The 26,849-nt window shown below is 40.8% G+C and overlaps 2 protein-coding genes across 5 annotated transcripts in view; one reads left to right on the plus strand and one right to left on the minus strand.

The window, feature by feature from the left end:
* Positions 1-851: 851 nt before the first annotated feature.
* neflb (neurofilament light chain b) lies at positions 852-3,454 on the minus strand. The gene is made up of 4 exons (XM_008417531.3): positions 2,266-3,454; positions 2,039-2,163; positions 1,523-1,953; positions 852-1,451 (listed from the first exon to the last, which is right to left on the minus strand). The coding sequence occupies exons 1-4, from the start codon at positions 3,391-3,393 to the stop codon at positions 1,249-1,251; spliced, it is 1,887 nt and encodes a 628-aa protein (XP_008415753.2). The 5' UTR covers positions 3,394-3,454; the 3' UTR covers positions 852-1,248.
* Positions 3,455-4,762: 1,308 nt separating this feature from the next.
* cabin1 (calcineurin binding protein 1) overlaps positions 4,763-26,849 on the plus strand; it is a 51,690-nt gene continuing 29,603 nt past the window's right edge. Inside the window, exons 1-29 of one of the 4 annotated variants that reach the window (XM_017306768.2) lie at positions 4,763-4,950; positions 6,169-6,224; positions 6,309-6,401; positions 6,490-6,603; positions 6,736-6,870; positions 6,999-7,179; positions 8,295-8,424; positions 8,517-8,666; positions 8,827-9,131; positions 11,083-11,260; positions 11,336-11,463; positions 11,555-11,772; positions 12,433-12,505; positions 13,590-13,777; positions 13,868-14,005; positions 14,152-14,340; positions 15,223-15,465; positions 15,584-15,737; positions 15,820-15,935; positions 16,543-16,704; positions 19,514-19,720; positions 19,793-19,938; positions 20,095-20,356; positions 21,075-21,245; positions 21,375-21,464; positions 21,622-21,782; positions 21,877-22,088; positions 25,510-25,575; positions 26,149-26,328. In XM_017306768.2, coding sequence (XP_017162257.2) covers positions 6,222-6,224; positions 6,309-6,401; positions 6,490-6,603; positions 6,736-6,870; positions 6,999-7,179; positions 8,295-8,424; positions 8,517-8,666; positions 8,827-9,131; positions 11,083-11,260; positions 11,336-11,463; positions 11,555-11,772; positions 12,433-12,505; positions 13,590-13,777; positions 13,868-14,005; positions 14,152-14,340; positions 15,223-15,465; positions 15,584-15,737; positions 15,820-15,935; positions 16,543-16,704; positions 19,514-19,720; positions 19,793-19,938; positions 20,095-20,356; positions 21,075-21,245; positions 21,375-21,464; positions 21,622-21,782; positions 21,877-22,088; positions 25,510-25,575; positions 26,149-26,328 — 4,393 coding nt within the window. In that variant the 5' untranslated portion in view covers positions 4,763-4,950; positions 6,169-6,221. The remainder of the gene's footprint in view (positions 4,951-6,168; positions 6,225-6,308; positions 6,402-6,489; positions 6,604-6,735; positions 6,871-6,998; positions 7,180-8,294; positions 8,425-8,516; positions 8,667-8,826; positions 9,132-11,082; positions 11,261-11,335; positions 11,464-11,554; positions 11,773-12,432; positions 12,506-13,589; positions 13,778-13,867; positions 14,006-14,151; positions 14,341-15,222; positions 15,466-15,583; positions 15,738-15,819; positions 15,936-16,542; positions 16,705-19,513; positions 19,721-19,792; positions 19,939-20,094; positions 20,357-21,074; positions 21,246-21,374; positions 21,465-21,621; positions 21,783-21,876; positions 22,089-25,509; positions 25,576-26,148; positions 26,329-26,849) is intronic. The other 3 variants (XM_017306770.2, XM_017306769.2, XM_017306771.2) reach the window with 3 other exon arrangements.

The following is a 26,849-nucleotide window of genomic DNA, read 5'->3' on the forward strand; positions in this document are numbered from 1 at the left end:
CTCTCTCTCTCTTCCTAATGAAATAATGGCATTCCTCTCTTCCCCCCAAAGCTCCCCCACTCTTCTTGCCACTCTGCTTAAATCGACACTTGGCTAGATTCTCCAGTGCAGCAGAAGCTGAGTCATAAAGGTTTCAGTGGCCTGATTTATGGACAGTGATGTGGATGAGGGGCTGGTGTGTTGCAGGTTGGGGGGAAGGGGAGAGGGTGGGCGGAGCGGTGGGTGAAGCATCGGAAAAAAACACTGGCATCAGCTCGCTGATCACAAAGACATATGTCAGCACAGAAACCATCTGCTGATTTCAGACGAAGACGGAAGGAATGCAGCTGCAGATTGAAACATGATAAAATGTTGATTGTGCAAGTTACCAGGAATCTGTTGCTTTGCTTTGTTTCATATTTAAATCTGGAATTGGTGTCTGATCAACCTGTATTTTTTATTTTATTTTTTTTATTTTTTTACTGCATCAATTGACTTGCTGACTATGCTGGTCTGCTCCAACACACACCCCCACTCCTCTTTCAGCCGTGGGCCAATATATCAATGCGGATACCAGCTATGGACTTCTGCCCATCATTTACGTTCCTTTTTTCTCCCTCCATTAACCTCCATTAACATTCAGTTGAAAATTAGGTGTGTTGTTTTAAGCTCTGAATAAACAGGCAGCTCCAGGCTAAAAAAAAAAAACATGCATGCAAAATCCTTTTTTCTTGTTTGTGAGTCACACAGCTTGGGTATTGAGTCTAATTTTGTGAATATGCATTTTCTGTGTGTGGCGGAGATGATTTGAATTGACTCCTTACTGCACCCGCCTGTTTATGTAAGTGTAAAATGAGAGGCGTGGAGGCAGCTTCAGGTTGACAAGGCTTCAAGGCTTTATTGGGGTTCAATGCACATTTTGAGACTCAAAGCACTCGGTGGGGAGTTGAGGTAAGGCATTTTTAAACCGCGCGTTGCACCCAGAGACAGTTGGATAAGCACATTTTTGGTGACAGTTAAAGCACCTGCGAATAGATCCACACACAGCAGAGTCTATTCCTGACATCTCCTGTCTTTATTATTTCCCTTTGTTGTTGCCATGTAAACATGTGCATACATGCTGTTAGTGTTTCAAGTAAAACATACAGAGGCCTCAGTGACCGAATATTCCGAGTTCAAGAGGTTTGTATCTTTTGTTTTTCTTCTTCTTTTTTTTTTCTTAGATGAGGCTTCTCTGCATATTGAGCACCAGAAAATTGATTTGTCAGTCTAAACTTTCTTGTCAGTTATTTTTGCTGATTTCTCTTTGGTTTCCACCTCTTCTTCGGCTTCTTTTTCACCTTCTTCCTCCTCCTTTACACCCTCTTCATCGCCTTCTTTTTGCTCACTGTCACCTTCCTCTTGGGGTTGGCTTTCTTCTCCCCCTTCTTCCTCCTCTTTTTCGTCTTTACCCTCCTCGTGATCCTCTTCATCTGTAAGGAAACATTTGAGCACAATGGAAATGTTCTATTCATTGTCAGAAAGGTAAAATGGCAACACTAACCTTCACCCTTTCCTTCCTCTTTTCCCTCTTCTTTTTTCTCTACTGCTTCCGCCCCCTCTTCTCCCTCTTCTCCTTCTTCCTCCTCAGCCTTTTCTTCATCCTCTTTCTCCTCTGCTACTTCTTCCTCTTCACCCTCTTCTCCCTCCTTCTCCTCCTCTTCCACCTGCTCTCCCTCCTCCTCCTCCTCTTCCTCTTGAGGAGGGCTGGACTCTGCCTGCTGGGCTTGGCTTGCGGTTATCACGTCTTCAGTGAAAAGCGACGGAGAGTACAAGCGGGAGCTGAGCAGGTACGGAGCCGCAGAGCTCAACAGGGACTGGGTGGAGACCTGCGCTCTTCCGTAGGCTGGGGCAGGGCCCATGGCCTGAGAATAAATGCTGAAGGATCCTTGTTTTGGCACGTTCAAGCGATTCTCCTCCCCTTCAAGGAGCTTCCTAGTGAGACGAGACAGCAAGCGAAGGTCTCATGATTACAATGTGCTGCATAAAACTCTGCAGTGAGTGTGACTTGAGCACTTACCTATATGCTGCAATCTCAATATCCAGGGCCATCTTTACGTTTAAGAGGTCTTGATAGTCTTTTAGGTAGCGAGCCATGTCATTCTTGTTTGCCCTCAGTTCCTCCTCCAGTTGACCTATTGTGTCCTGCAAAAGGAGAAAGCACGGTAAAGTTCAAGTTGATCTGACAGCTAAGATGAGTTTACCCATTGCTCTTCTCCCCTACTTTCCAAAGTTGTGTTTGCGTACCTGCATTGCAGAGATCTCGCAGCTCTGTTTCTCCTCCACCTCCTGCAGCTGGTTTTCCAGAGCCTGGATCATCTCCCGGCAGGCGTCAATCTCCAGGGTTCTGTCTTTGAGCAGTCGGCGGTACTCTCCTGCCTCGTCCTTGGCACTGCGTGCACTCTCGGTGCTGCGCGTGGAGCCTACTGTCATCACGCTCATCTTGTTGCAGAACCAATCCTCTGCTGCTTGCAGGTTGCGTTGTGCCATCGTCTCGTACTGGCCCCGAATGTCACGGAGAGCGGCGGAGAGGTCTGGCTTGGAGACCTCCATCTCCACAGCCACCTCGACGCTGTACTGAATTTGGGCCTGCAGCTCGGCGATCTCACTCTCACAGAGACGCTTCAGGAAGGCCAGCTCGTCCAGAAGGGTACCGACCCTTTTCTCAAGCTCAGCCTGGCCCAGCACGGCTTCATCCGCTCCCTTCCTGGCGTCCATGAGCCGTCCTTCTGCCTCCTCTCTGCCAAGGACTTCGTCCTCGTAGCGCTTCTGGAGGTTTTTCAGCACATCCTCCATCTCATCTCTGTGGTCCTGGGCCGCTTGCTTCTCGTGGCGGGCCTCTTCCACAGCGGCACGAAGCTGGCGGATCTCGTGTTCGTACAGGGCCCGAAGATTGGAGGGCTCTGCCTGCCTCTGCCTGAGCAGCAGCAGCTCCGTGTCCAGCAGCTTGTTCTGCTGCTCCAGCTCATGGACTCTCTCAATAAAGCTCGCAAAGCGATCATTGAGGTCCTGGAGCTCAGCCTTCTCCTGGGTCCTCAGCTGTTTGAACTCGGAGCTAACTTGGACCGCTTGCTCAAGACGGAGCTCGGTGGCAGCTGCAGCAGGAAGGATGTGGGAGTAGCTCGAAGGAGCTCTGGTGGATGTTGTATAACTTCTGCGTGAAGATACATAAGACGGCATTGGGGCTGAATGCGTGGAGTAAGCAGACCTGGATCCAATTCCTCCTCCAGCTCCATAGCCTGCATTGCGCACAACTACTCTCCGCTTGTAAGTGGAAGGTAGATAAGGGTCAAAGCCAGTTGAAGTCATGATTTCGGTGATCTGCCGCTTCGTGCCAGGGTATGTAGCTGTGTTGTCTGCACAGTGAGTCTGCATTACTCTGGCTTTTATAGAGCCCGTAATGACTGTGACTGTGACGTAAGCTTTTTTTTTTTTTTCTCCATCCACAATGCTGACGGAAAGAATCGATTATGGTCCTTGCCAGCCAGCAGAGATGGGGAGGAGTGTGTGTGTGGGTAGATGAGGCGGGGATAAGTAACGATGGAGCAAAATGGGCTGCAACACACAGGGTCACCGAGGACATTAACAGTCTACTGTTACTCCTGAAAACTGCAGAGGAAGCTACAGTTTTACCGCATAAATCCTTAGGAAGATATCAGACTATTGATATCAGTCTATGTAGCATTTTTTGAGTTTTGCATCATTATTTTATATTTCACGTGACAGGAAAAGCTTAGGGATCAAACAATTGGGTGGTCCTGTAAAAGAAAGGGAAAAGGAAGGAATGCAGGTAGGAGGGTCGGACAGAAAAAAGGACAGAAGCAAGGAAAGAAAAAAGACAGAAAAATGGAAGAAGGAAAGAAAAAAGAAATAAAGTTAATTGAAGCACTTCATGAACACGATTGCCCTCTAGCGGCCATGTGTTTAGTATGCAGCTCGAACATTACTGAGACATTTAAGTTTAAAAACATGTTAGTTTAAAAACGAATGATACAAATTCATATTTGTACGTTACTTGCAGTTTTTATATTATACCTTTCGTACGGAATAAAAAAGATCATAAAAAAAATCATAGTGTCCTAAATGTATTTATTGCAATGGTCAGAAAACAACACCTTATTCACCCCCAGATATGCTACATTGTTGTAAATTCTCTAACAGCCAGGACGTACAGTTCAGTTCTCATAAACTCTTTGTATAATTGGTAATACATGTCAAACATTGTCAAAAATACATCGAATGTGATAAAGCGGAGGTACTGATCATTTTTAAATAAGCTAACAATTTATTTCTTCACCCCACTTTATCACAAAACATTTTTTTCTACAAATAAATTCACTGTTCTATGGTCATGAATTGGTTGGGTACGCTTTTTAACACTCGGGCGAGGGAGGACCTGGAGAGAACTGCTGACAAAGTGGAGTGGGAGGAGTTCTCATTTTAAACGGAGACAAAGCATTTTTCTGACAAGAGAAGGTCAGAGACATCTTACCCATATTAAAAACCACAAGGCGTAATCATTTGCACAATTAGCAAATGATCAAGATGATTATCTGGTTTTAACTTTAAAGAACACCTGCTGAAAATATGGGCAAACCAATCCGGCGTAACGATTTGCTTTCCCGGATGACGAATAGTGCGTACCCACTTTCCACATTTCTCTGTTGTTTATGAAATTCTACTTGTATCGAAGCATTTCATTGGCTACATCTATACACTCACAGAGTTTTGACCAATGACCGAGGATTTTACTAATTGGCGGGTAGCAAACGTCTTCTGCTGCAAACGTCCCGGGGTCCATGACTTCCAGCAACAAAGGATGATGAATAAAGTTGATTTCCTCATTTATCACTGAAATATAACCACTTCCGCATGGGTTTAATGTCCCGCTGATGTGTCAGGAAACTAAAGCAGGCACCTCGACGATGGACGGTAAGTTACAGAGGTTAGGAAACGACGATTTGCTCTGTGAGACACAAGCTAATGTTAGCTCCCTGAATTTGCTTTTGCACAATTAGCAAAGCACTATATAAATATAATTTAACATAATGTAAAGCATTGCTCTATATTATGTGAATTATAGTTATAGTCCAAACTAAAGAGCAACCATTGTGTTCGGGGTTGTAGTTCTGTTATTCAAATACTGAAATAAGTCCTGTGCTGTCATTATGCTAACCAGGCTATTTGAAGGGACAATTCGGTAAAGTTAGCTTAGCTGATACGGCTTGTCCTTTTATTTTAATTCTGTGTTTGATGTGTCTTCTGGGGCTATTATTATCCAGTAAATAGAATGAATAACTCACTAGTGAGCTTGCATTGGATTATGGCTGTTTTATTTAATGTTACAAATCTATTAGGTCTACTACAATTAATGAATTTATCTATAACTACAGTACCCGGTTAATGTCAGAAAAAACAGACATAATATTTCTTTTTTTAAAGAATAAAACTGACCTGAGTGGGATCATTGTGCTGTTACAACAGCGAGCGGGTGTTCAGAAGTTGCAGAAGTTGGAAACAGTTCCCAATTTAATATTCAAATACGTTCTTACAGCACTCCAAACCATAGCATTATGCTCCCACTACCATGCTTGAGAGTTGGCACAGTGTTACTGAATCTGAAAACCTTGGCATTTCTAAGAGTCTTTTTTTTTGTCTGTTTTTATGGCAGAATAATTAAATCTTTGTCTTTAAACGAGTTAATATTCATTTGACGGTGACAGTTGGGGCAAGATGGTGGAAACTTCCCAAACAAACTTCAGAACCGGTTTTGAAAATTTCACATTAGAATTCTCCTAAGCCCCAACTTCAATGCTATTGAAAGTTTAGGAATTACATGACTAAAAGCGGGAGAAACCAAACAATTTAAATGAGCCCTAAGACAATGGGTAAGAAGAAACTTTAAATATCCACATAGAAAAATGATAGAAAACTGAAAGAGTGTGGTTTCTTTGCAACAATTAAACCAAATATTAGTTGAGGTGCATGTATATGTATCAGCCAGCATGTATTACCATTATATTGAGTAGATTAGAGAAGATTGATATTAAATTTAAAGTTGTATTTTTGGTTGTATGGTCATGTCATTTCCGCCTTGATGAGTGTATGTAAATTTCTGACTCGCATCGTATCATTTTTTCAAACCTTCAGAACCGGTCGAACATTAGCCGTAACAGCAGAGGGGCTGCTTTAAAGATATTAAAATGGTAAGCTGCCATTCCGTTTTGCCTCGCCCACCATGTCATGTGATTTGTTGCTGCTAATGAGTTTGTTGCCGTTGACCTTTGCAGATTCGAATTGCGGCTCTAAATGCTGCTTCGACAGCCGCCGATGAGTGTCAGGACCCGCTGAGGAGCAGCAAGAGTCAGACGAAAGAGGCTCAGGTACAGACTGAATGACGCTGAGCAGCATCTACGCCGATCTTTGGGTAGAAATGAATGACCTCTTCTGACCTTTAATTGACTTCTGCAGGAAGCCGAAGCTTTTGCTTTGTATCACAAAGCTTTGGATCTCCAGAAACATGACAAGTTTGAGGAGTCCGCCAAGGCCTACCATGAGCTGCTTAAAACGCCGCTGCTCAAAGAGGTAAACTCATCATTTAAGTTGCCATATATGGTTGTAACCTGATGCTTCTAAGCTGGTGATTTAACGCTGCTGAATTGCCGTTTCTGTGCTTTGCCCTCGTCGTTAAATCTTATACACTGTTTAATATTTCAGGCCATGCCCTCAGAGGATCAAAGAGTGGGTCTCAAGCATCCTGGACTGATGCTGAAATATTCCACCTTTAAAAACCTTGCCAGTATGGCTGCATCCCGGGATGACTTGGAGAAAGCAATGGAGTTTTATTTGGAGGTAAACGCTCCATTCTTATGGTTAATTCTGAATATTTTTGTTCATGTCCCTGCTTTGCTTAAATGTTTAATTGATGTGAATAGTACTGATAAATATATATTACTACGGTACTTTGTTTTTTTCTTCAGGCTGTCATGTTGGACTCAACTGATGTGAACATGTGGTATAAAATCGGTCAGGTGGCTGTGCGACTTGTTCGCATACCTCTGGCGCGCCACGCGTTTGAGGAGGGCCTGCACTGCAACCCGGACCACTGGCCGTGCTTGGACAACCTCATCACTATTCTGTACACCCTCAGTGACTATACCTGTAAGTAATGCACATCAACACAAGCTTAATTCCCAAAGTGGATGTTTGATCCCCGACACCGACTTTTAAGGTTAGGCATTTGATACCGAGTCACAAGTCCTATTGTCCTCCGACCGCTTCCTGTCGTCGTCTTCGTCTTTTCTACCAGTAGTGGTTGTTAATGACTCAACTCGTGAGATATGAAAAGAGTATTTCCATTGCAGTTTTGCAAACCACACTAATTTCAATATAGCCGAAAACCAACCTCATCCTAGCACAAAAACCTCTTGTCAAAATATGTGAATGTTTTTCAAAGTTGTGTTTGTATTAAGCAAATTTGTTTTCATAATTCTAATTTGTTTAAATATATGGTCAATGGAAACACAACAACAGTTTAGATCCATTAACTTGATTTTAATGTGTCTAAAGGCCTGTAAAGTGAAATTTTGTCTCAAATTTTGGGTAACCTATTAAAAGCTACTGTAATGTTCATCAACTGAAACCAACACAGATTTCTACTTTTTCTAAAGACGCCTGTGTCTGTCTGTCTGTCTTTCTCTGTTTCTTTTTTTCTTTCTTGACCCATTCAGCTGCAGTCTTAACCTCTTGAGCTGCTCCTGTTGCTGATCTTTTAAAGCTGAGTGGTTTGCTTTAGTGTTAGGCTAACGTTCAGCATTAGTTTTTGTTCTAACTCTTTATAAATCTCATAGCTGATTTATGAGGCTGGAAATTTTTTTGTTTTCCAGCCTCATAAGTTTACTGCTTTTTGAACATTATAAAATTTAACGGCTTTGCTCCATCTACTCTCTGTTATATCTCCGATAATCTCAGCTGGTGACATGAACACGTGATCTCTCTTTTACGCTGAATGTCAATGTGAAGGGTTAAAAACACTTTAATTCGGAGAGAATAGCCCAGATTTGATTATCTTTAATCCAGTTTGGCTCACCATGCAAGGAGGAAAGGAGTCTGTTTTTTCGCTATTAGAGGTACAAATCATGTTATTAGTTTTGTCGAGGACTCCAGATAGTGTTTGTTAAAAAATGTATGTGATCAGCTTAAAGGGAACGAAGCGAGACATTTTTCCCTCTATAGTGTAAAATATTAAATATGCCAAGAAATTTGCATTTTTGCAGATTGTTTATACTTCATTGCCAAAGCCCTGGAGAAGGACCACTGCTACAATAAAGGCCTTGTGCTGAAAGAGAAAATCTTTAAGGAGCAGCCCTGCTTGAGGAGGGATACGATGCAGATGTTTACAAAATGGTAAAAAAATCTTTGATATAAGCTACATACCGTTAGTCTAAATCTGCACAGCACTGAAGGTTTTCATGCATTTTTCTGTTGAATTATTGCAGTGATATGTCCATTCACTATGTGGAAGTGGAAGAGGAAGAGCGCAGATCCATCATTGAAGAGGCTCTGGAGATAAGGAGGCGCAGACAGACCCTCTCTCACTATGAACCGAAACCAGACCTCGTCCTGGTTCAGCCACTGCACTGCCTCTCGTTAGTTCCTGTTTTGAATTACTCGAACTAGAAAAAGTAGTCCCAGTGGAATTAAGAATTTAAAATGGCGATCTTTTAAACCATGAGCAGACATATTTGTTTCTCCAATGAGTATATATTTTTTATGTTTAAATTTGAAGTCTCTTCTGTTTAACCTCAGGTGGAAGCAGGTCGGCGAAAGCTTTCTCGCAATGTACAAACATCAGACGACCTGCGAACCTCCACGACCGAGTTTGGGCTGCAGAATCGACCTGTCGGCGTACCACGATCCCAACTTTCCCCAGAACCTTCCCCAGCCAAGTAGCCCCGTGAGCACGGGCTTGGCCACGGTGCTCAGCAGCCCCAGCTCGTCCCTGCCGCCGGTCGCCTTCAGTGAGCCCGCCGTCCTGCCCCAGCCGGGTTCTCAGCCTCAAATCACCCTCGGTCAGACGACTGTGGAGATCACAACTACAGCTCCCCCTGCTGGTTAGCGTTGCTGGTTTACGTAATCTCTTTTGGGGAAAAACAATGCTGATTTACACTAACATTCTGTAATTCTTCATTTTCACACTTCTTGATCCTGTTTTATTTACCGCACTGTAAGGCGCACCTTCAATGAATGTCCTATTTTAAAACTTTTTTCATTATAAGGCGCATCGAATAGGCACTACAGTTACGGTTGCCACCTGCCCCGTATTGAACCTATACGGGACGCGATTTGTTCCTTACTCTACAAATGTGGATGTGTAATAATAAAGAAATGGTTCCCGAGTACTTTATATAGTAGTCTGCCCCAGTCATTGTTTCACTCACGGTGTGGGTGTTGCGATATTGTGCCCAACTGCTTTCTGGGTAACACAGAACAACCGACACGCTGCTGCCGCAGTCTCTGTCTCTTCCCCCGCCCCTCTGCCCCCCCGGGCTTTAAATGTATAGGGGCTGGTCCCTTGGTAACCCAGGTCGAAGCACCCCGGATGAATGTCTAAAGCCACTTTGTTGACATAAAGAAGGTTAAAAAAACAGTCCGACTCGGGTCGGCGAGAAGAGCCTTCGGCGACTGGGCCGGGGCGTGGCCGGACGATGGTCACCCTTCTCCGTTCACGCACAGCATGTTCGTGGAGAATGTGGTGCTAAATGACCTGCAGACGACCTGATTATCAGGTCGGGAGGTAGATAGGTGAGTCAAACTTTATTAACAAACCAGCGTTCTGACAGCTATCCCAGCATGCACCGCGCGCTGCTTCTTCTACGAGGGAAAATGAAGTCGGCGGCTGCTTACCGTAGTTGCTAGACCTGTTGTGGCTCAATATTGGTGCATATATAAGGCGCAGCGGATTATAAGGCGCACTGTCGGCTTTTGAGGAAATTGAAGGTTTTTAGGTGCGCATTATAGTGCGGAAAATACAGTATATTTTGTCTTGCTACAATTACAAACTGCTGCGTCTTTGTTGAAGTTTGTAGGTAGACCAACACAAGGTAGTTCATTACAAGTGGAAGGAAAACGATGTATGATTTCAAACAAATTTCTGAGAAGTATACAGTGCTGTTGGATTAGTATGCTCTTGATGCACGTTTTGCTGCAATTACAGCAGCATGTCTGCAGGGGGCATGTCGGTGCCAACTTTACGCATTTGGGAAATTTTTTTTCCCCATTTAGGTTTTTTGAGAATATCTCCAGGTCAGTCAGATTTAATGACTGAACACACATTTATGAATAGGGTTGCAACTAATAATTATTTTAGCAATTGATTATTCTGTCAATTATTCTGACATTTGATGGATTAATCAATTAGTCAGATTAAAAAGTTGGCACATCCTACAAATTGTTAATTTGATCTCTTAAGCTTTTTTTATACAATATTAAATATAAATTAAAAGATGCAAATAAAAATTTGATTCTTTTTTAAAAATAATTTAAATTTACTATTTTCATGAATTTGAACTGGATAAAGCTAAAACGTGAAGTGTTTTGGGTGTTTTTGTCTTAAATGCAAAGTATATATTTATTTTGTACAGTTTTGGTTTTATCACAGCTCTGACAGTGGTGTTGTTTCAGCAAATAACTTTTTTTATTAGCCTGTATACGCTTTTTTTTTTTTTTTGCGATTATTCGATGACCAATTTACTTGACAATTATTTCAATTATTAATCATGATTAAGCTGATTAATCGTTTCAACCGTTTAGAATATACCTAAATACAAATGCCGGTTACACTTCTCATTTAGATGTTTCCTTGAAAAAATTATTTGACACTGTGCATCCTTTTTATTTACTTCACTAATTTGTGCTACTTGTGTTGGTTGATCACACAAAAGCCCAACGAAATGCATTCAAAATTGTTTGTAATGTGCCAAAATCTCAGAATGTTGAAGTACTATGAGGACTTTAGCAAGCCAGTGTGAGTTTCTGTTTTATAATATTCTGTTATGTGTACAGCTGCAGGCATGGACATTTCCCTGGTAGATAAAGTGAAGAAGGCTCCAAAGAGAAAACGTGTGGTGGAGGACAGCGGCGAGACGGCCAAGCGTCGCTCGGCACGTGTTCGAAACACAAAATGCAAGAAGGAGGAGAAGATTGATTTCCAGGAGCTGCTTTTTAAATACTTACCTTCCAGGTAGGTTGAGCTAAAATGTCAAACCCTAAATATAAAAAAAAATATGTTGTTACATTATTTTCTTGTCTGTTTCAGGCTAAAGAAGTTTGATCCCGACAACGACGACGAGAGCCTGGGGAATCTTGAGACGCAGTGCGAAGGGAAGGATGACGTTCAGCCTGTTCACTGCTTACCAGCCGACTCTGTTGAACTCTTGGAGTCTGGTACGTTGTCCATGCACATCTTTAAAGTGGAGGCAGGCTATGCATCGAAACACGCTGATAAGTGAAACAGCTTTTCGTTTCTCTTTGTCAGAGCAACAAGATGTTCACAACTTCTTGCTCAATAATTTGAGCAACGGTGGCATCCTGGATCTGATGATGCGCTACCTGAAAGCGGTTGGTCAGAAGTTCATGGAGGAGTGGCCGCGGGGGCTGACCGCTGTGGTGCTGGAGGTTTATCAGACCTGGAGGAAGCACAGCATGGGCCTCCCCAACCCTCTTCTCAGGGACTGCAGCAACCAGCACATCCAGGTAAACAAAATAAGTAAACAAAGCAACCAAAAAAAAGACTTGTTAAATTCCTATCTCGGCCAAAACTATCAAGATGGCACAAACTTCAGGTATCAGTTACGGAGAGCTTTTCCATGCTGTCTTGCAACAAAATGGTTAATGTTTAGCAAAATTAGTGATAGGCCAAAACCTCATATAAGGAATATATACAGAAAAATTACAATTATGATTACTTCTGTCAAAACAGCCCTCAATAAAGAATCTGAAATGGAGATTTTGAACTGATTTTTATATATTTGTTAAATGAGTCAAGTACATCTAGTACATGTTATTTAAGTCATGTACTAGATGTACATGACTAGTGAACCAAATTCAATAATTTCCAGATCTACTGACTCAAACTTAAAATGTTTTTTCTTCTAGCAGTCAATGAATGCATCGTACGTAGGCAATATCAGGTTATGCTGATGATACTCTTCAGTGTGGATGTTGTTACAGTGGGAAGACAACTCAGAGTAGCTATTTTCAGTGTCAGCGAAAGAGCAGTAGCTGCTCAGAGCTAAAGGGAGCCATTTTCTATGGAGCAGTTTGGATGGTAATTCAGTGGTCTGGTTACTCTTTGACACCTTTCTTTTGTTTTGTTCTTTCATTACTTTAGATATTATTTTTTGTTCTGTACAGGAAATGCTGACAATGAACTTGGCCTGTATGGAGTTGCAGCTGGAGCAGTGGTTGCACAACAAAGGGAAGATTGGTAAGTTAGTGATTTCACTCACTTGGTGTCAGGTTGTTTTTTGTTTTATTTATTGATAAAATTTGCCAAAAAAACCCAAAACAAGTTGACAAATTAAGTTTAACTTGCTTAGGAGCGGGTCTGAAATTAAAATGATAATATTCCTAAAGTCTCAAATGTAGCTTACTAAAGTTTGCATAAACCCTGTAATTGATGTTCTTTTGGATTGCTGCTAAATCTAAATATGTTTTCGTATATTTGGTATTAGGGGTGTAACAATAAACACATGTATCAGAACTTTTCAGAAAAGACCTTTCAGATTGGCCTCCATGTGTACCAAATGAATATAGCTTTGTTTTAAGGCTGAACACAAGCTGTTGAAGTGTGGAGCTAAGTTATGATTTGTAGTGCAACTTGTAAAACAGAACAACAAAACAAAACAGCGTCAATATAGAAGGAAATGAGGCCTAAACTAAAGGGTTGTCAGCATTATTCAACAAATAACGTAATTATTCAGCAGAAGGAACTTCAACCCCAAATGTAAGTAAAGCTGGTGCTGTAGGAAAGCTTGACTAAGGTTTAAATCCTGCCATCTAGCAGCATTCAACCAGCCTTAAAGTGCTGCACAGCAGCAGACATGTTGGCTGGATTTTCTGACAGCCAAACTTTTATGGTACATTTAGGGACTTCTGTCCACTGGATTGTCTACATATTGAAATGACTCCAAAGTGATGGGAACATGTTTTATTCTGCAATATCATCACAGTCTTATTTAGAAATTCCTAAGCAACAACCTTCATAATTTTCAGGTGGTTTTGTTGTTATATAATTTATCCAGGCCTTGGATTTACCTGATTATCCTTTCTTAATTGAAAACAATAAAACGAAATTGTCAGTTCTTCGGTAGCCACCCTCTTTAAATTTCTAAAACATCATAGGCTCAGACTATTTTAAAGCAGAGGAGTAAAATTTGTTTCTCATTATCAAAGTGTAACAAAAACCTTATGAACTGTTCCTTTAAAGCATACTGAAACAGGTGAACTTTTGTCCCACACTAGCTGTTCGTTATGGTTGGTTTTCAGTCATGTTGTTCTGTCTTGGCCAGTTATCCCAAGAAGAAATTGCGGCGGTCCCAGCAGTGAGACGGGTGACTCCGAGTTTCCCGGGCAACACTTCCAGGGTGACTTATTAATCCTGGCCCTCGGCTCGTCCCAAAGAGATCTGTTTGGGAGCAGCTGGTTGGACGTCATGGTGCGGGTCTACTGGCTGAAAGCACGATTCTTGGCCCTGCAGGTAAAAATCCAAGGTTCCTGGTTTTGTCTTTTTCACACAGTCTAGCCAGAGCTGATGTGTAATGCTGAATTTTTTTCATTTTCTTGACAGGGAGATATGGATTTGGCCCTCGAGAGCTATGATGTTTGCATAGGGCTGTTGCAGAGCAAACCAAAAACCGCTGATGGGAAACATTACACAATCAACCTGCCAAACCTACGTGTAGATGCAGCCATATCCGTGGAGGAGGTTGGTAAACGCTGAAAAGACATGGTCTCAAATCGTCTATATTCCATTACTCAAAGTCTTAATGGATTCAATAGATGCAATGTTGCAAAGTTCATATGAGGACTTCCTGCTCTGAATGATTTTTTTTCCCCTGATCCCATGTACAGATCGACAAGAGGCTGAAGTCGCTGGAGCGTTGTCAGTCTTTAGAGGAGATCCAGCGACTCTTTGAGTCGGCAGACTTTGAGTCTGTTGTGCGCCTGCTGCAGCCAACTCTTAATTATGAGAACAGGAGCAAATCTCTGGAGTTTGTCAGCTCGGCGCCAGAGCGTCCCGCCCAGCTGATGCTACTGCAGGTTGGAAGTGCTACAAAGCTCTTCACTCAGCGCAGAAATTGTGGGTTTAGTTACCACATAACAACATGGCAGCAGATTATTTATTAGTGGATCTCAAATGCATTGAGAAATATATATATTGTAGACTTCATTCTAGGAGTGCACAGATAAATTGGTTCCACTTTCCTTAATTTTTTGTAGGTTGATTGATACTTGCATGAGAAACCAATCTTTTCCACTTATCTTATCTGCATCCACTGAATGTCAGCCAGTCTCCCTTCTGTCTGCTGTGAGAGAGGACTGACTGACAGACCTGCCCACATGTCTACACACAGCAGTCACTGCTCTGTTGCCAACTTGGTAACTGTTGTTACATTTACCTCCTTTTCATACAAAAAACTCAGCAGATCAGGCTTTTTAAAGATCGTGATAGACCAGAAAACTGCACTCAGTTCATTCCTACTGGATCCTTTTCCCCCTTTGTCTGTATCAGTCAGTCTGTCCATCCATCCATTTATGCAGTCAGGTTATTCATCCTTCTATCAATCTATCGATCCTGCAGGCGATTTATCCTCCCTATGACTCTAGCTGGCTCCATATTGAATCCTTCAAAGTTATAAGAAAGACCACCATAAATTAACGGGGAAGTTTTACATTTAATTTTGACTATTCTTAGTTAAATCTTTAAGATTAGCTCTAGAAATATGGATCAACAGGAAAAAATGCATCTGAACCCAGCCTGTAGCTGTTACTTTGCTGTCCTTACAATTGACATAGTAGGGAAAGTAAAATCCAACACATCTGTCTAGATTAACTTTTGAGGTATTAGAAAAGCCGATATTTCATATCGTATCGTGCTTGAGTTTTGGTAAACTCTTTGACTTTTTGTCGCTCCTCCACCAGAACTCCTTGCTGAAGCTGCAGGACTACCGGCAGTGCTTGGAGTGCAGCGAGCTGGCTTTGAACGAAGCCCTGCAGCAGCTCAACTCTGCTCCAGGCGGTTCTGCTCCGAGCAAGGAGGAGTGGGTCAGCACCATCAGGAAGCTGCTGGATGGCGTCGAGATCTGCTTCACAAAAGAACCGGAGCTTCTGAACAAAATCCCTCACTTCTCAAGCATGGCCCGACTGGCAAACAATCTGATTCAGGTTCGAACGACGTGAAAGGAATAATGCATTAAAAACGCGTAACCTCAATAATTACGTTTTTATTGCTTTATTCTGATCTATTGCATGTTTTTTTTTTTTTTTTTTTGTCTTCCTCCAGCTGATTGATCTTAGCATGAGTACATCAGATGATCCAAAGGAGCCTTATTTTTTCTCAGTTCTGCCTTGGATTATCTTGTATCGGATTATCAAACACGAGGAGGCTGCTTTTGACTGTATGCTTCGGCAGCATATATCTTTAGATGACGACGAAGGTGTGTTAAAGTCATTGATTTCCCTCACTGTCTTTGTTTTTTTTTTTCTTGTATCATTAACGCTGCGACGTCTGATTTTCAGATGAACCAGAAACTCCTCTGCTTCCCTCGTCTCTGATGCTTTTGAGTACAGCTCACGAGTATCTGGGTCGTCGGTCCTTATGCTGCAGCTCAGACGGAGCCCTCCTAAAGTTCTTTGTAAGACTCTACAAGGCCCTTAGTTGGCAAGCATTCGCAGAGAATTGAGAAAGTATTGATACTTTAAAGTGAAAATCTATGAAAATTCAAATGTTATCAATCTACTATCACAAATTGGCATGTGTTTTAAAAGTTCTTTAATTACATTTGAAACTTGGAGAAACCTTGTTTTTTTGTTTGTTTTTTTTTTAGTTCTTTCTTGTTTGCAAAGTAGCTCAAGCTCATCCAGATTGGGGCTTCCGTTTTTCAGTCTTAATGCAGATTAATTGGATTTTGTTTTATAACCTAACTGTGCATTGAATTTCAGGATTTAACTTAGAGGTGTTCCAGCAAAGGGAGCTGAAAAAATAAAAATCTAAAAACTGAGACATTTATTTGTGAACATTTTAAAAACGATGTTTGTTCCTCCCACTTCACATTGAGAACTGTTTCGTATTTATGTTAGTCCGTCACATGGAATCCCAATAAGATTCAAGGAAATTTGTGGTTTGCGACAAAATCTGGAGGAGTTCAAGAGGTTGAAATACTTTCTCGAAAGTTTAATTTAAGAATGTTCTAAGCTGTTTTAATGGTTGTTGGGTTTTATTTTGCAACTTATTTGTTGCAGATAAGGGTACTGGAGAAAGAATTTGCTGCTTCCAGCAACAATGACTCCCATCCCTATAAGGAAGAGCTGGAAATGGCCTTGGAGCAATGCTTTTTCTGCTTATACGCATATCCCAGTAAGAAGAGCAAGGCACGCTACCTGGAGGACCACTCATCTCCACAGGTCAGGCCTGTAATTTCTACTTATTATAACTGTCTTTGCAGAATCAAATAAACTAGTGTCTCATTTCAATATTTATGTGTAAGTTTGCGCATCAGAGTTCCACAAACTAAAAGTCTGCAGCAGCAGCAACAAATGTGGCTGAGCCGTTAGGAAGATAATGGGCAAAGGGTGATGAAGAGGTGGTGCAATAGTGAAGAGGTGGCTCAAGGCTTTTGACTAATTGCTATTTCTCAGTTGTATTGCCAAACTTATGTAAGCGCAGGCCATGAAAAGGAACAGACTGCCGATGACGCAAACGAGCGCCCTCAATGAACCTCTCGATGCTGAAACGGTCAGATATATCAATTAACATTGTTTGCTGCTGAGCCACACAAAACAGGTGTCAGTGAAGTAAATTGAGGCCTTGAAGCGGCATTGTTAGAGGACTGTTTTTCTCTTCTGAAAGAGCCATGACAAAATATTTGCAAAATTCTGTTGTTTTTTGTCACTTGATGAGCAAGCAGTTCGGGCTTCATTGTGCTTAGTAGTTTATTTGCAATGAATTTATCTTATTTTAATCTATAACTGCTATAAGAACTAAATAAATGATGACACCAACAGGCTTTTGTATTTGTGCATAGCCCCTGAGTTTATCACAGCTGCAAAAAATCTGTTGAATTAAATTCAAGGTTTGGAATGGCAAGAGGAAACAAAACATAGCATGGAATGAGGGGTCCACCAATAAATGGGCCCCAATTTTCTTAAAGCCGCAGCAGGTACCTTTTTTATATGAAAAAAACAACAAAATGTTTTTTATATATTTGTTAAAACTGTCATAACATAATAAAATTAAGTTGCTCTGTTCTCCCTGTGGTATTACATCCATCTGCAAAAATGCACCTCTCTTGGTCAAAAACAACCAATCACAACCTGGAAGAGGGTCTCACTGCTGTCAGTCACACTCATGTACGCGCTGCTCAATGTATTAATGGTAGAGAAACGATGTATCATTAGGAAAACAGTTTGTCCGATCACTAGTGTGATTTACAGCGCTAAGACCCTCCTCCTGGCTCTGATTGGCTGTTTCTGACCGAGAGCGATGCATTTCTGCAGATGGCAGTGGGAAAACAGGGAGAAGATAGAGCACTATAGTTTTTACAGATTATCTGTTTCATATTTCGCTGTGAAGACATGGCGACATTTTTAACAGATGTATAAAAAATTATATGTTTTATAAAAAATTGCATACTGCCGCTTTGATTTTGGGAGATCTGCGATTGGCAGACATTTACATGTGATCTTATCTGCTTTTATCTACCTTCACAAATGTCTAAAAATCATCCACTTACCCCTTTTGCTCTGTCATGTGAGAGGGCTGAATGACAGACCTGCCCACCAGGTTATGTCTGCACATTAGGGCTGAAACGATTCCTCGAGTGATTCGAGTACCTCGATTATTAAAATTCCTCGAGGAAAATTGACCTGCCTCGAAGCTTCGTTAATTTATGTTTTATCATTTAGTGCACCGTGTTTCAGCCGGAACATTATTTGCGTTGCGCGGAGCTCTGACTTCCGCCTCTGAGTTGTTGACGGAAGCTACGTTTTAGCGGCATAACGTCCAATCTTCAAGTTCGGCCTGCGGGGATTTTACTGATTGGTGATAATTCCGGGTTTTCATCGTTTTTGTGGGACCAATAAACATCCTTAAAATGACCGGCGCGATGCCGGGAGTTCGGCAGCCTTTCTGCTCTGGAGCTGCTGGTTGAACGGCGGGAAGAAGCTGAGGAGGATTTATACAGGTGAGCGGAGAGACTGAACACGGCGGGCGGCTGAGGGTTGATGCTTACAGGGTAAGAGCAGCTTTACGGACGAACCGCACAATAAACTTGTATCATCCCGGTCTGAACAAACGGGAGGCGGAACATGGCTGGTAGATGAGTTTCTGAACGGAGGAGCCGTAAATATCCCATATTGCTCCCCCGGTCTACAAAAAAGTAACTGGTAGGGAAGCACAAATGTGGAAAAAATAGACTGATGTTGATATCCGATAGTAACACTGGTGTTATGGAAGATTTACCAATATTTTATTTCATAATTGTTTTTATCCGATTACTCGATTAATCGTAAGAAAAATCTATAGATTACTCGATTACTAAAATAATCGTTTACAACAGCCCTACTGCACATGCTCAGTCAACAATAGTCACCCCACTGTGTTCAACTCAGCAACTTTGCTGCTATGTTTAGCAACTTTTCAGACAAAAGAAATGGTCCAAAATTGGAATTGGTCAGACTTTTTAGAGATTGGTGATTGGCCAGAAAACTGCAGTTAGAGCATCGCTACATGAAATAATATAGATATTGCTAAACTTTATTCCCTGTTCCGTTGCTAACATCTGTCCATATGTTTTTATCTGTCTGTCCATTCACCTATTTATGTGTTCATGCATTTGTCCACCTTTTTATCTACCTAATTTTGTATTTAAATCCCGACCATCAGATAAAAGACTCCAGATCTACAGTATATTGTGTACTTTTAAAAATAATTGCATATCTAATAAACGGTATAGAATGAACAGACAGAAAACGGATGTGGAAAAGTATGAATTTATGACGGAATCAAACTGGAAGAACCCAGGTATTCACTTTGTTTTTAAATGGTGAGTTTTGCAATTCCTGCTTCCAGCCACAAGTGGGAGTCGGTGCATTTAGTTTGCAAGCCCTCCGAGTGTAACTATGTACATACCACAGTTGTAGAGAAGATTTGCCCACTGATCTGTTGCTAATCGCTTGACCTTGGAGCCAGTTTTGTGTTTGTTTTTTTTCACAGGTTGAGCTTCAGTGGAGCGACGCTCTCTTCATGTTCCAGTATTTCAAACCAAAGTCGCTGCCCGAGTTCGACAGCTATAAGACCAGTACGGTGTCTGCAGAGCTGGCCAATCTACTGAGGAGATTTGCAAGCATAGCTCCCCCAAGCGAGACCCCCACCTTCACCATGGATGAAGTGGCAGCCTACATCGAGGACATGACTGAAAAGGTCAGTTTGGGTGGGTTACACTGAACGTAAGCGGAAGTTACAAGTTATTTAAGTCTTCATTTGCTCTTTCAGGTCCCATCCCTTCCAGCAGGCAGCCCTCCAGCTCCACCAATCATCAATGAGATCTACTACCTGTTGGCTGACTATCACTTCAAGAACAAAGAGCAGTCCAAAGCAATCAAGTTTTATATGCATGACATTTGCGTTTGTCCCAACAGGTACAGCATTTCTTCACATCTTCAGTAATTAGATCCATCTTCAAAATACCTTTCTCTGCTGCTCAGGCTCATAATAATCTTCTCGGTTACATCTAACACTTTCAAAGAAATGTTTTTAGAAGTGGCTTTAACAACAAAACCGTCTTCACCTTGCAGATTTGATTCCTGGGCTGGCATGGCTTTAGCCCGAGCCAGCCGGATCCAAGAGAAGCTCAATTCAAACGAGCTGAAAAGCGACGTTCCCATATGGAAGCACTCCCAGGCGGTGCTGAACTGCTTCAAGCGGGCCCTGGAGATAGACAGCTCCAACCTGTCCCTGTGGATTGAGTACGGCACCATCTCCTACGCGCTGCACTCTTTCGCTTCTCGGCAGCTCAAACAGTGGCGAAACGAGCTCCCTCCAGATGTCGTTAAACAGGTGAGGCCTAGACGGTTTATAGTGCAGTCCCTCTAGGATGTTGCCATGTTTCGATTCGCTCATCATTGGCAATTTTTTGGTTGTCGAAATTATCGCAACTTTTCTGCAAATTTGATCAACCAGCTTAACGTTTTCTGCATTTCCTTCTTTTCTTTGCCAATCACTGCAAAGAAATTTTGAATTTTGACCAATACTGTTAACCTCCTAATTTCACTTCTTGTTTCACAACATCTCTTGAAACCTGAAATCGCAAGATAAAAGCGAACTCTAATGTATTAATTTTTTGTTGGAAAAAAAATATTTTGATAAGTTTTGTAGGATTTGCTTCCACTGCGTAAACAGTTCAATGTTATTTTCACTTTAAATATGAAATTTCTTAAAATGCTGTTTTTTACTGGAAGCAGTTTTAACTGTTTTTGTAAGACCATGTTAGAACAAATAAAGTAAAAAAAATTATCAACTCTAATCACAACTTTTTGAAAAAAATTGTCACAAAAATAGTAATTTTAGCCTGCAACAATTACAAAAAGGCAACATCCTGGAGGAATTGATCATTTTCCCCATGAGAGTCTACTTCATTGCCCGATGTTTGGTGTCATCAGTTGCATTGTGCTACTTTTGTATTTCCTCCCCACCTCCCCCCCACAGTAGATCTTATTGATATGCCGCCTTGAGAGAAAACCCTAAGTGTTTGTTTATGTGTTTGTTTTTATTTCAGATGGAGGAAAGAAGAGACTCAATGCTGGAGACGGCTTTTCAGTGTTTCCAGGGGGCCTCCCGCTGTGAGGGCGACAGTGATGAAGAGGAGTGGCTCATCCATTACATGCTGGGGAAGATAGCCGAGAAGCGCAGGAAGCCCCCCGATGAATTCCTGCAGCTTTACAAGAAGGTAAACCTGCTCATCTCTCTTCTAGCGCTGACAAAACTGTAGAAATAAATGTTTTAAGCATCAGCTTTGTGATCAACTGGGAATCAAATCTGTATTCTATGTTTTGTCTTTTGTTTTCTGGGTTTACAGGCGGCTCAATATCTACACGAAGAAGCTGCTCGGTACCCGAGGAAAATTCATTATCACAATCCTCCTGACCTGGCTATGGAGGCCCTGGAAGTAAGCGAAGTTTGGCTTGCTGCTCAGAATGTGTCCAGAGAGGCTCCTTCTGTGCATTTTTATTATATTCAATAATGGTTTCTGAAAGAATTTGTGTTTGGAGCTATTAGCTGCATCTTTACAACATTAAATTTCTGTTTTCTTTCTTTTTTTCTAGTTGCATTTCCGCTTGAGTGCATCCATACTTAAATTGCTACAAGCTTCCGAGTCAGAGCTGGATCACGAGTTTTTATTTAACTTACTGGTGGAAGCAGCGACCGGGCCGTTTGCAAAGGGGGAAGAGAAGAGCATGCCAAGCTTGCCGAGGTCCAATGAAAAGTAAGCTTTGCTATTTATCCATCAAAACAACAGCTGATCCCACAGTGTGTGACTTTTTTTTTGTTGTTGTTTTTTTTTCCCCATTTATCTCCAGAGAGAAACCCCCTATGATGATGGAAGAAGAATTTAACTGTTCCTCTGTTTGCATGGGGAACGTGCTCAGCTCCTCCCTCCCCTCTGCCGTCACCCCAGGTGTGACATCCCCTCCTTACGTGGCCACGCCATTTGACCACGATTACGCCAAACGCAAAACACTCCGAAGGCAGCAGTGGCAGCAGCAACGGCATGAGGAGCAGCAGGCTGATGGTACAGTCCCAGTCCTAGACAGTGCTTCTGGGGTTGGGCTCTTTTGCCGTTTCTGCACTGGGACAGAGAAGGGCTCCCACTGGGGAGCAGCGCTCAGATTGCTAATCACCATTCTCAATGGCTTTGTTTTCAGTCACTATGGTCCCCATGCACTGGGTGATTGGGATGTGGTGAAATGGGCAATATGGCTACTGATTATTTGGCTAATACGCTTTGCATGGGAACAAAAAAAAAAAAAAGACTGACGTCTTGGTTGGTATGTGCTGAGAACATTTGGGCTTATGTGTTTGCATATTTGTGAGCATGTGGGGATGTAACATCAGTCTCTTGTTGCTTCTTACTCTCTACACAATCACCTTGCCTCTCTCTGAGAATTTAAATGTGTTTCTCTCAAAGCATCTTCAGCTTTTTGTGTCACATTTGCACATGTTTGGTGTTGTTTCGGCATCCATTGGCTGCTGTTGTTTGGCAACACACAAGAAAAAGCTGCAGACTTGCTGTGACCCTGATTATAGATCATGTTTAACTCATTTGCCTAAATATTACACTATTTATCAGGCTGAATATATAACTGACTTTGAACACAATTTTAATCAGCCTTCTTTGGAAAAAAAAGAGAGATTCTTAAATAATCTCATTTATTTAGTTTTGTGTTCAATGTTGCAAAAACTTTGTAGAAATTGACTACAGAACCATTCAATAAATTATATTATTGAAAAGTTAATTTATTTCAGGAACTTTATCACTAAGTGAAACAGATTAATGACACACAGATGGATGTTTGAAAACCTCATTTGTGTTATGATGATTTTCTGTTTACAGCTAATGAAAATATAACATTTTAATATGAGAATATTACATCAGACCATTAAAAAAAACATATTTAATACAAAAAAGAAGCCGTTATGAAAAGTATGCTTAGACTGTCAACTTTCAAAAGGTATTTTTCATCTAAAAAATTGACCTCATTGGAACTTATATTCTAATTGATTGATTGTGACTGTAATGCCCAATTTTTTCCGTTTTTATGAACTATAATATAAAAAAGTATGAGAATAGCTTCATAAATATTTTATTTCTGAGCCTTGCTACCATCTCTTATAATTGATAGTAGCAAGGCTTTTAAGGAACAGAAGCAACGTCAGAATGCATGTAAGAGATACCAGACATTTTAGAAGTGTTTTTTTTTTTTATTAATCCAAACCTATTACAATTTCCACATTTAAAACAATGCTCAGAATCATACAGTAGCAATTGGTTGTGTGTATTGCTAAAAAGCTTTGTGTTTACATATTTGAAAATTTTAATTCTTACCTCAACTCTGACCCTTCCAACATATCAAATCCCAACATATTTCATCACAGACAGGAGTTGAAAGCTGTTGTCTTGTCAGCCTTTCTGTTATTTGATGAAAACTCCAAACTCTCTCCCTCTTTGGCTGCATGGATCAATTCCAGGAATATCACAACAGTAGAAAACATGGTTTTGTTTAAAATGGCTCCCTACATTTTTGTTCTTTCGCTAACTTTAAGCACTAAAAATATCAGTCTTTGAGTAATTTTCGCTCAGTAACAACATCCATACCAAAGATTGTTGCTGTGAAAAAAGCGTGTAAAATTATATTTACTCGTTCATTAGACGGAAATTGCTCCAAGCAAAAACAATACTACTAATACTGCTTTTTTTTATTTTGAGTACATTTTCTATTTTTATTTATGCTTGGAACTGTTGTAAAGTTTATTTGAGCGCAAGAAATATATTTAAGAAGAAAATTATTATTATTTTTTTCAGAATAAGAATAATAAAAATGTAAGCATTTACTATTAAATTAAATATACACAAAAGTTATTTTCAGGATATGAAACTGCACAAAATATTGAAACATTAAAGCTCACAGTCGAAAAAAAGCAGCAGCCATTCTCCATTTGATTTAAAAAAAAAAAAGTGCATTTACTCACTCAACCCATTCATGTAAGTTCAACTTAAACGCTCAAATAATGGAGCCATATTGCCCACGTTGCCAGTTTTGTCACCCTTTCCAGATTCCTTCTTACCTACCTACCTACCTACCCACCTGCCTACCTGCCTGCTACCTCTTTGCCTGCTTGCTTTTACCACCTGCTTCGCCATTTATGTGCATGTAGTTCTAATGAAGTGATTGTTTTTAGCAGCCGGACGAGTTCAGTCCCCGAATCACAGTCCACCAAACTGTCTGGTGTCGTATAATCACATTTCATCGGGAGTGCAGTGTGTGGGTTAATTACGCAGAAAACGAAAATAGGAGATATTCCAGCATCTTACATGGCTCATGTTTGCTCTCTTACTAATTGGGTACAATTTCTAATTATGGCCAATTAGTGTGAAAATGTCAAGTTGGAAAGAACGTGGCTTCCATTTATTGGCTGGAATTAGAAAATACCTCTCCATGCACATTGCTACGGGTAGGTGTCCAACCTTTGACTTGATTCCTGCTGAAAGTGCTCTGAGGTGAATGTAGAATCTGATTCAGACATGCTATTTTCAAGTCATAACCAACAATAAAAATAAATTAAATTTGGAGGTCATAGCATCTGATTTATTTTTTTCCTTTGAGATATTTAGCAGCCTTTCAATGTTTAGCTACATGCATGGAGTGCCTTGTGGACATTTTCATAGTAGTGGTGGGCATTTATCGTATCATTTTATGAATTATCGTGATAAATTTCTTGTGATACAATTTTTTATGTATTGTCTTGATAAATTCCAATTAATGTTTAAAACCCCCAAAATCGACCATATTGTTGAGATTGTTAGTTTTACTATCTTCCCCACTGTTTGTTTGATGAAAGTGTCAATGAATATCAAAATATTTGGAAATATATTTAAATACAGTAACTGTGTGCAGCTTTGAGATTCAAATCACACTTCAGTGTTGGCAAAACTAAAGTTTAAGATTAGCGCAACTACCTTTTTAGTTATCATTGCCCACTCCTGCTGAAACTAAGTTACTCACTTATTTACTATTTAGGTGACGCCTTAAAATAATTGGTTGCACTGAAATTAATTTAGGGCTATCTGAGTAAAATGGGAGGCGGGGAATAAAAATGCACAACTTAATTTTCATGTAATGTATAACACTCCCCCTAAAAAAATTAAAGTTTGAGCCTGACAAGTTGTGGGGAGGAAAGTTGTAAGTGGCATCAATACAAGTATTACTATAATACATGCACTGTGTATTTTGTATCATTTCAAGCGAGGAAATGCTTGTCTGAATCAGGTTCTGCATGTTCGAGGGGATTTTTAAAAAAAAATTTTCCAATCATTTAAGGCTATTGCTGATTTTTTTTTTCTTTTTTTTTTTTTTTTTCCGAAGTCAATTTAGAGCTGCAAAAGTGCTTTCTCACTATTTTTTTTCAAACCAGCTTCCTCATATCTTCAACAGCCTCACCAGGGTTTGACCATGAATACTGCCTGCCCAGGTCTGCAATATGGCTGGCTTCCTTCAATGGTACTCTCCTTCCAAACACCAAAATAAAAGTGCTTTCTAGTAGCAAGCATTGAATACACAACTCTTCAGTTAACACAAACTTTTACAGTACCACAGTAACTTTGCTATTGACTCATGACTGTAAATCTTTTTTAAAAGTCCCCTGTGTGCATTTGTTTTGAGTAGCAAAGGTCTCTTGTTTCCTAATTAACAGTTTCCTGTCAAAGATTTTTTGTTGAGGCTGCAGAACATGGTAATTAAGAGGAATGCTGGCATTTTGTTTTTGAACCTTTACTAAAACAAACCATCTCTCTTAACAATATGTAATTAGTTATGCACTAATAAAGATCTGTGACTCAGAAGTTATTTCAGTTGAATGATTATATAATTTTCTCTCCTCTTTGTAGAGCAGGTAGTGTTTGGTATTTAGAGACAGCAACTACCATAAAAACAGTGGTACACACGTCATTCATTAAATTTTTAACAGCATAATCATTTTGTTCACATTGTTTCATTTGTGAAGGCAATCCCACATTCTTTAGTCTGAGGCCATGGAAATGGCAGAGTAACCCGTGTTTTTGTTTGTTCACTCAGAGCGGAGCCAGGACAGCGAGGTGGTGTTGCTTTCTGATTCCAACTCCACTCAGGATGCCTTCACAGATCCCGCCAGCTCCCAGGACACCAGTCACAGACCCGCCTCGGTCAAAGCCAGTCCATCGTCATCGGAGAGCACGACCCCCGTGAAAGACGGCCAGCCCGCCTCTGAGGACACAGGTAGTCGAGACTAATCTTAGAAACGTGATCAGATTTGAGAGTCTTGTTAACGCTATCCATAACGTTAACTCTTCTTATTTCATTTGTAAAATAATGACCTGAAATCACCAATCCTATATTACTTTGCAAAGATTTAAAATTCAGCTCTCAGAGCCAACTTCCAGACTCGTCCTCCACGTCACATCTGCAGTTGAAGACTATTTAGCAAGTTTAGCAACTTTTCTGACTAAAAAATGAGTGTCGGTCAAAATCAGAATTATAAAGATTGGTGATTGGCCAGTAAACTGCAATCAGTGCACCCATACTTTGTATTTTTGGCCATAGGATACCATTTTTACACTTGTTAAACAGTTTACAGCTTAGCGTAACAAAGGGGCAGCAGGCAACCCTGGAACCAAAGAGCCGAGACTAAAGGTGTCCCGATACAACCTTTTCACTTCCAATACAATACCGATATTGCAGCTTAGAGTATATGCCTATACCGATATTGACCCGATGCGATATTAGCAGGAATTATACAT

Source organism: Poecilia reticulata, chromosome 9, assembly GCF_904066995.2.
Source record: "Poecilia reticulata chromosome 9, P_reticulata-male-v2, whole genome shotgun sequence".
Classification (NCBI taxonomy): Eukaryota; Metazoa; Chordata; class Actinopteri; order Cyprinodontiformes; family Poeciliidae; genus Poecilia; species Poecilia reticulata.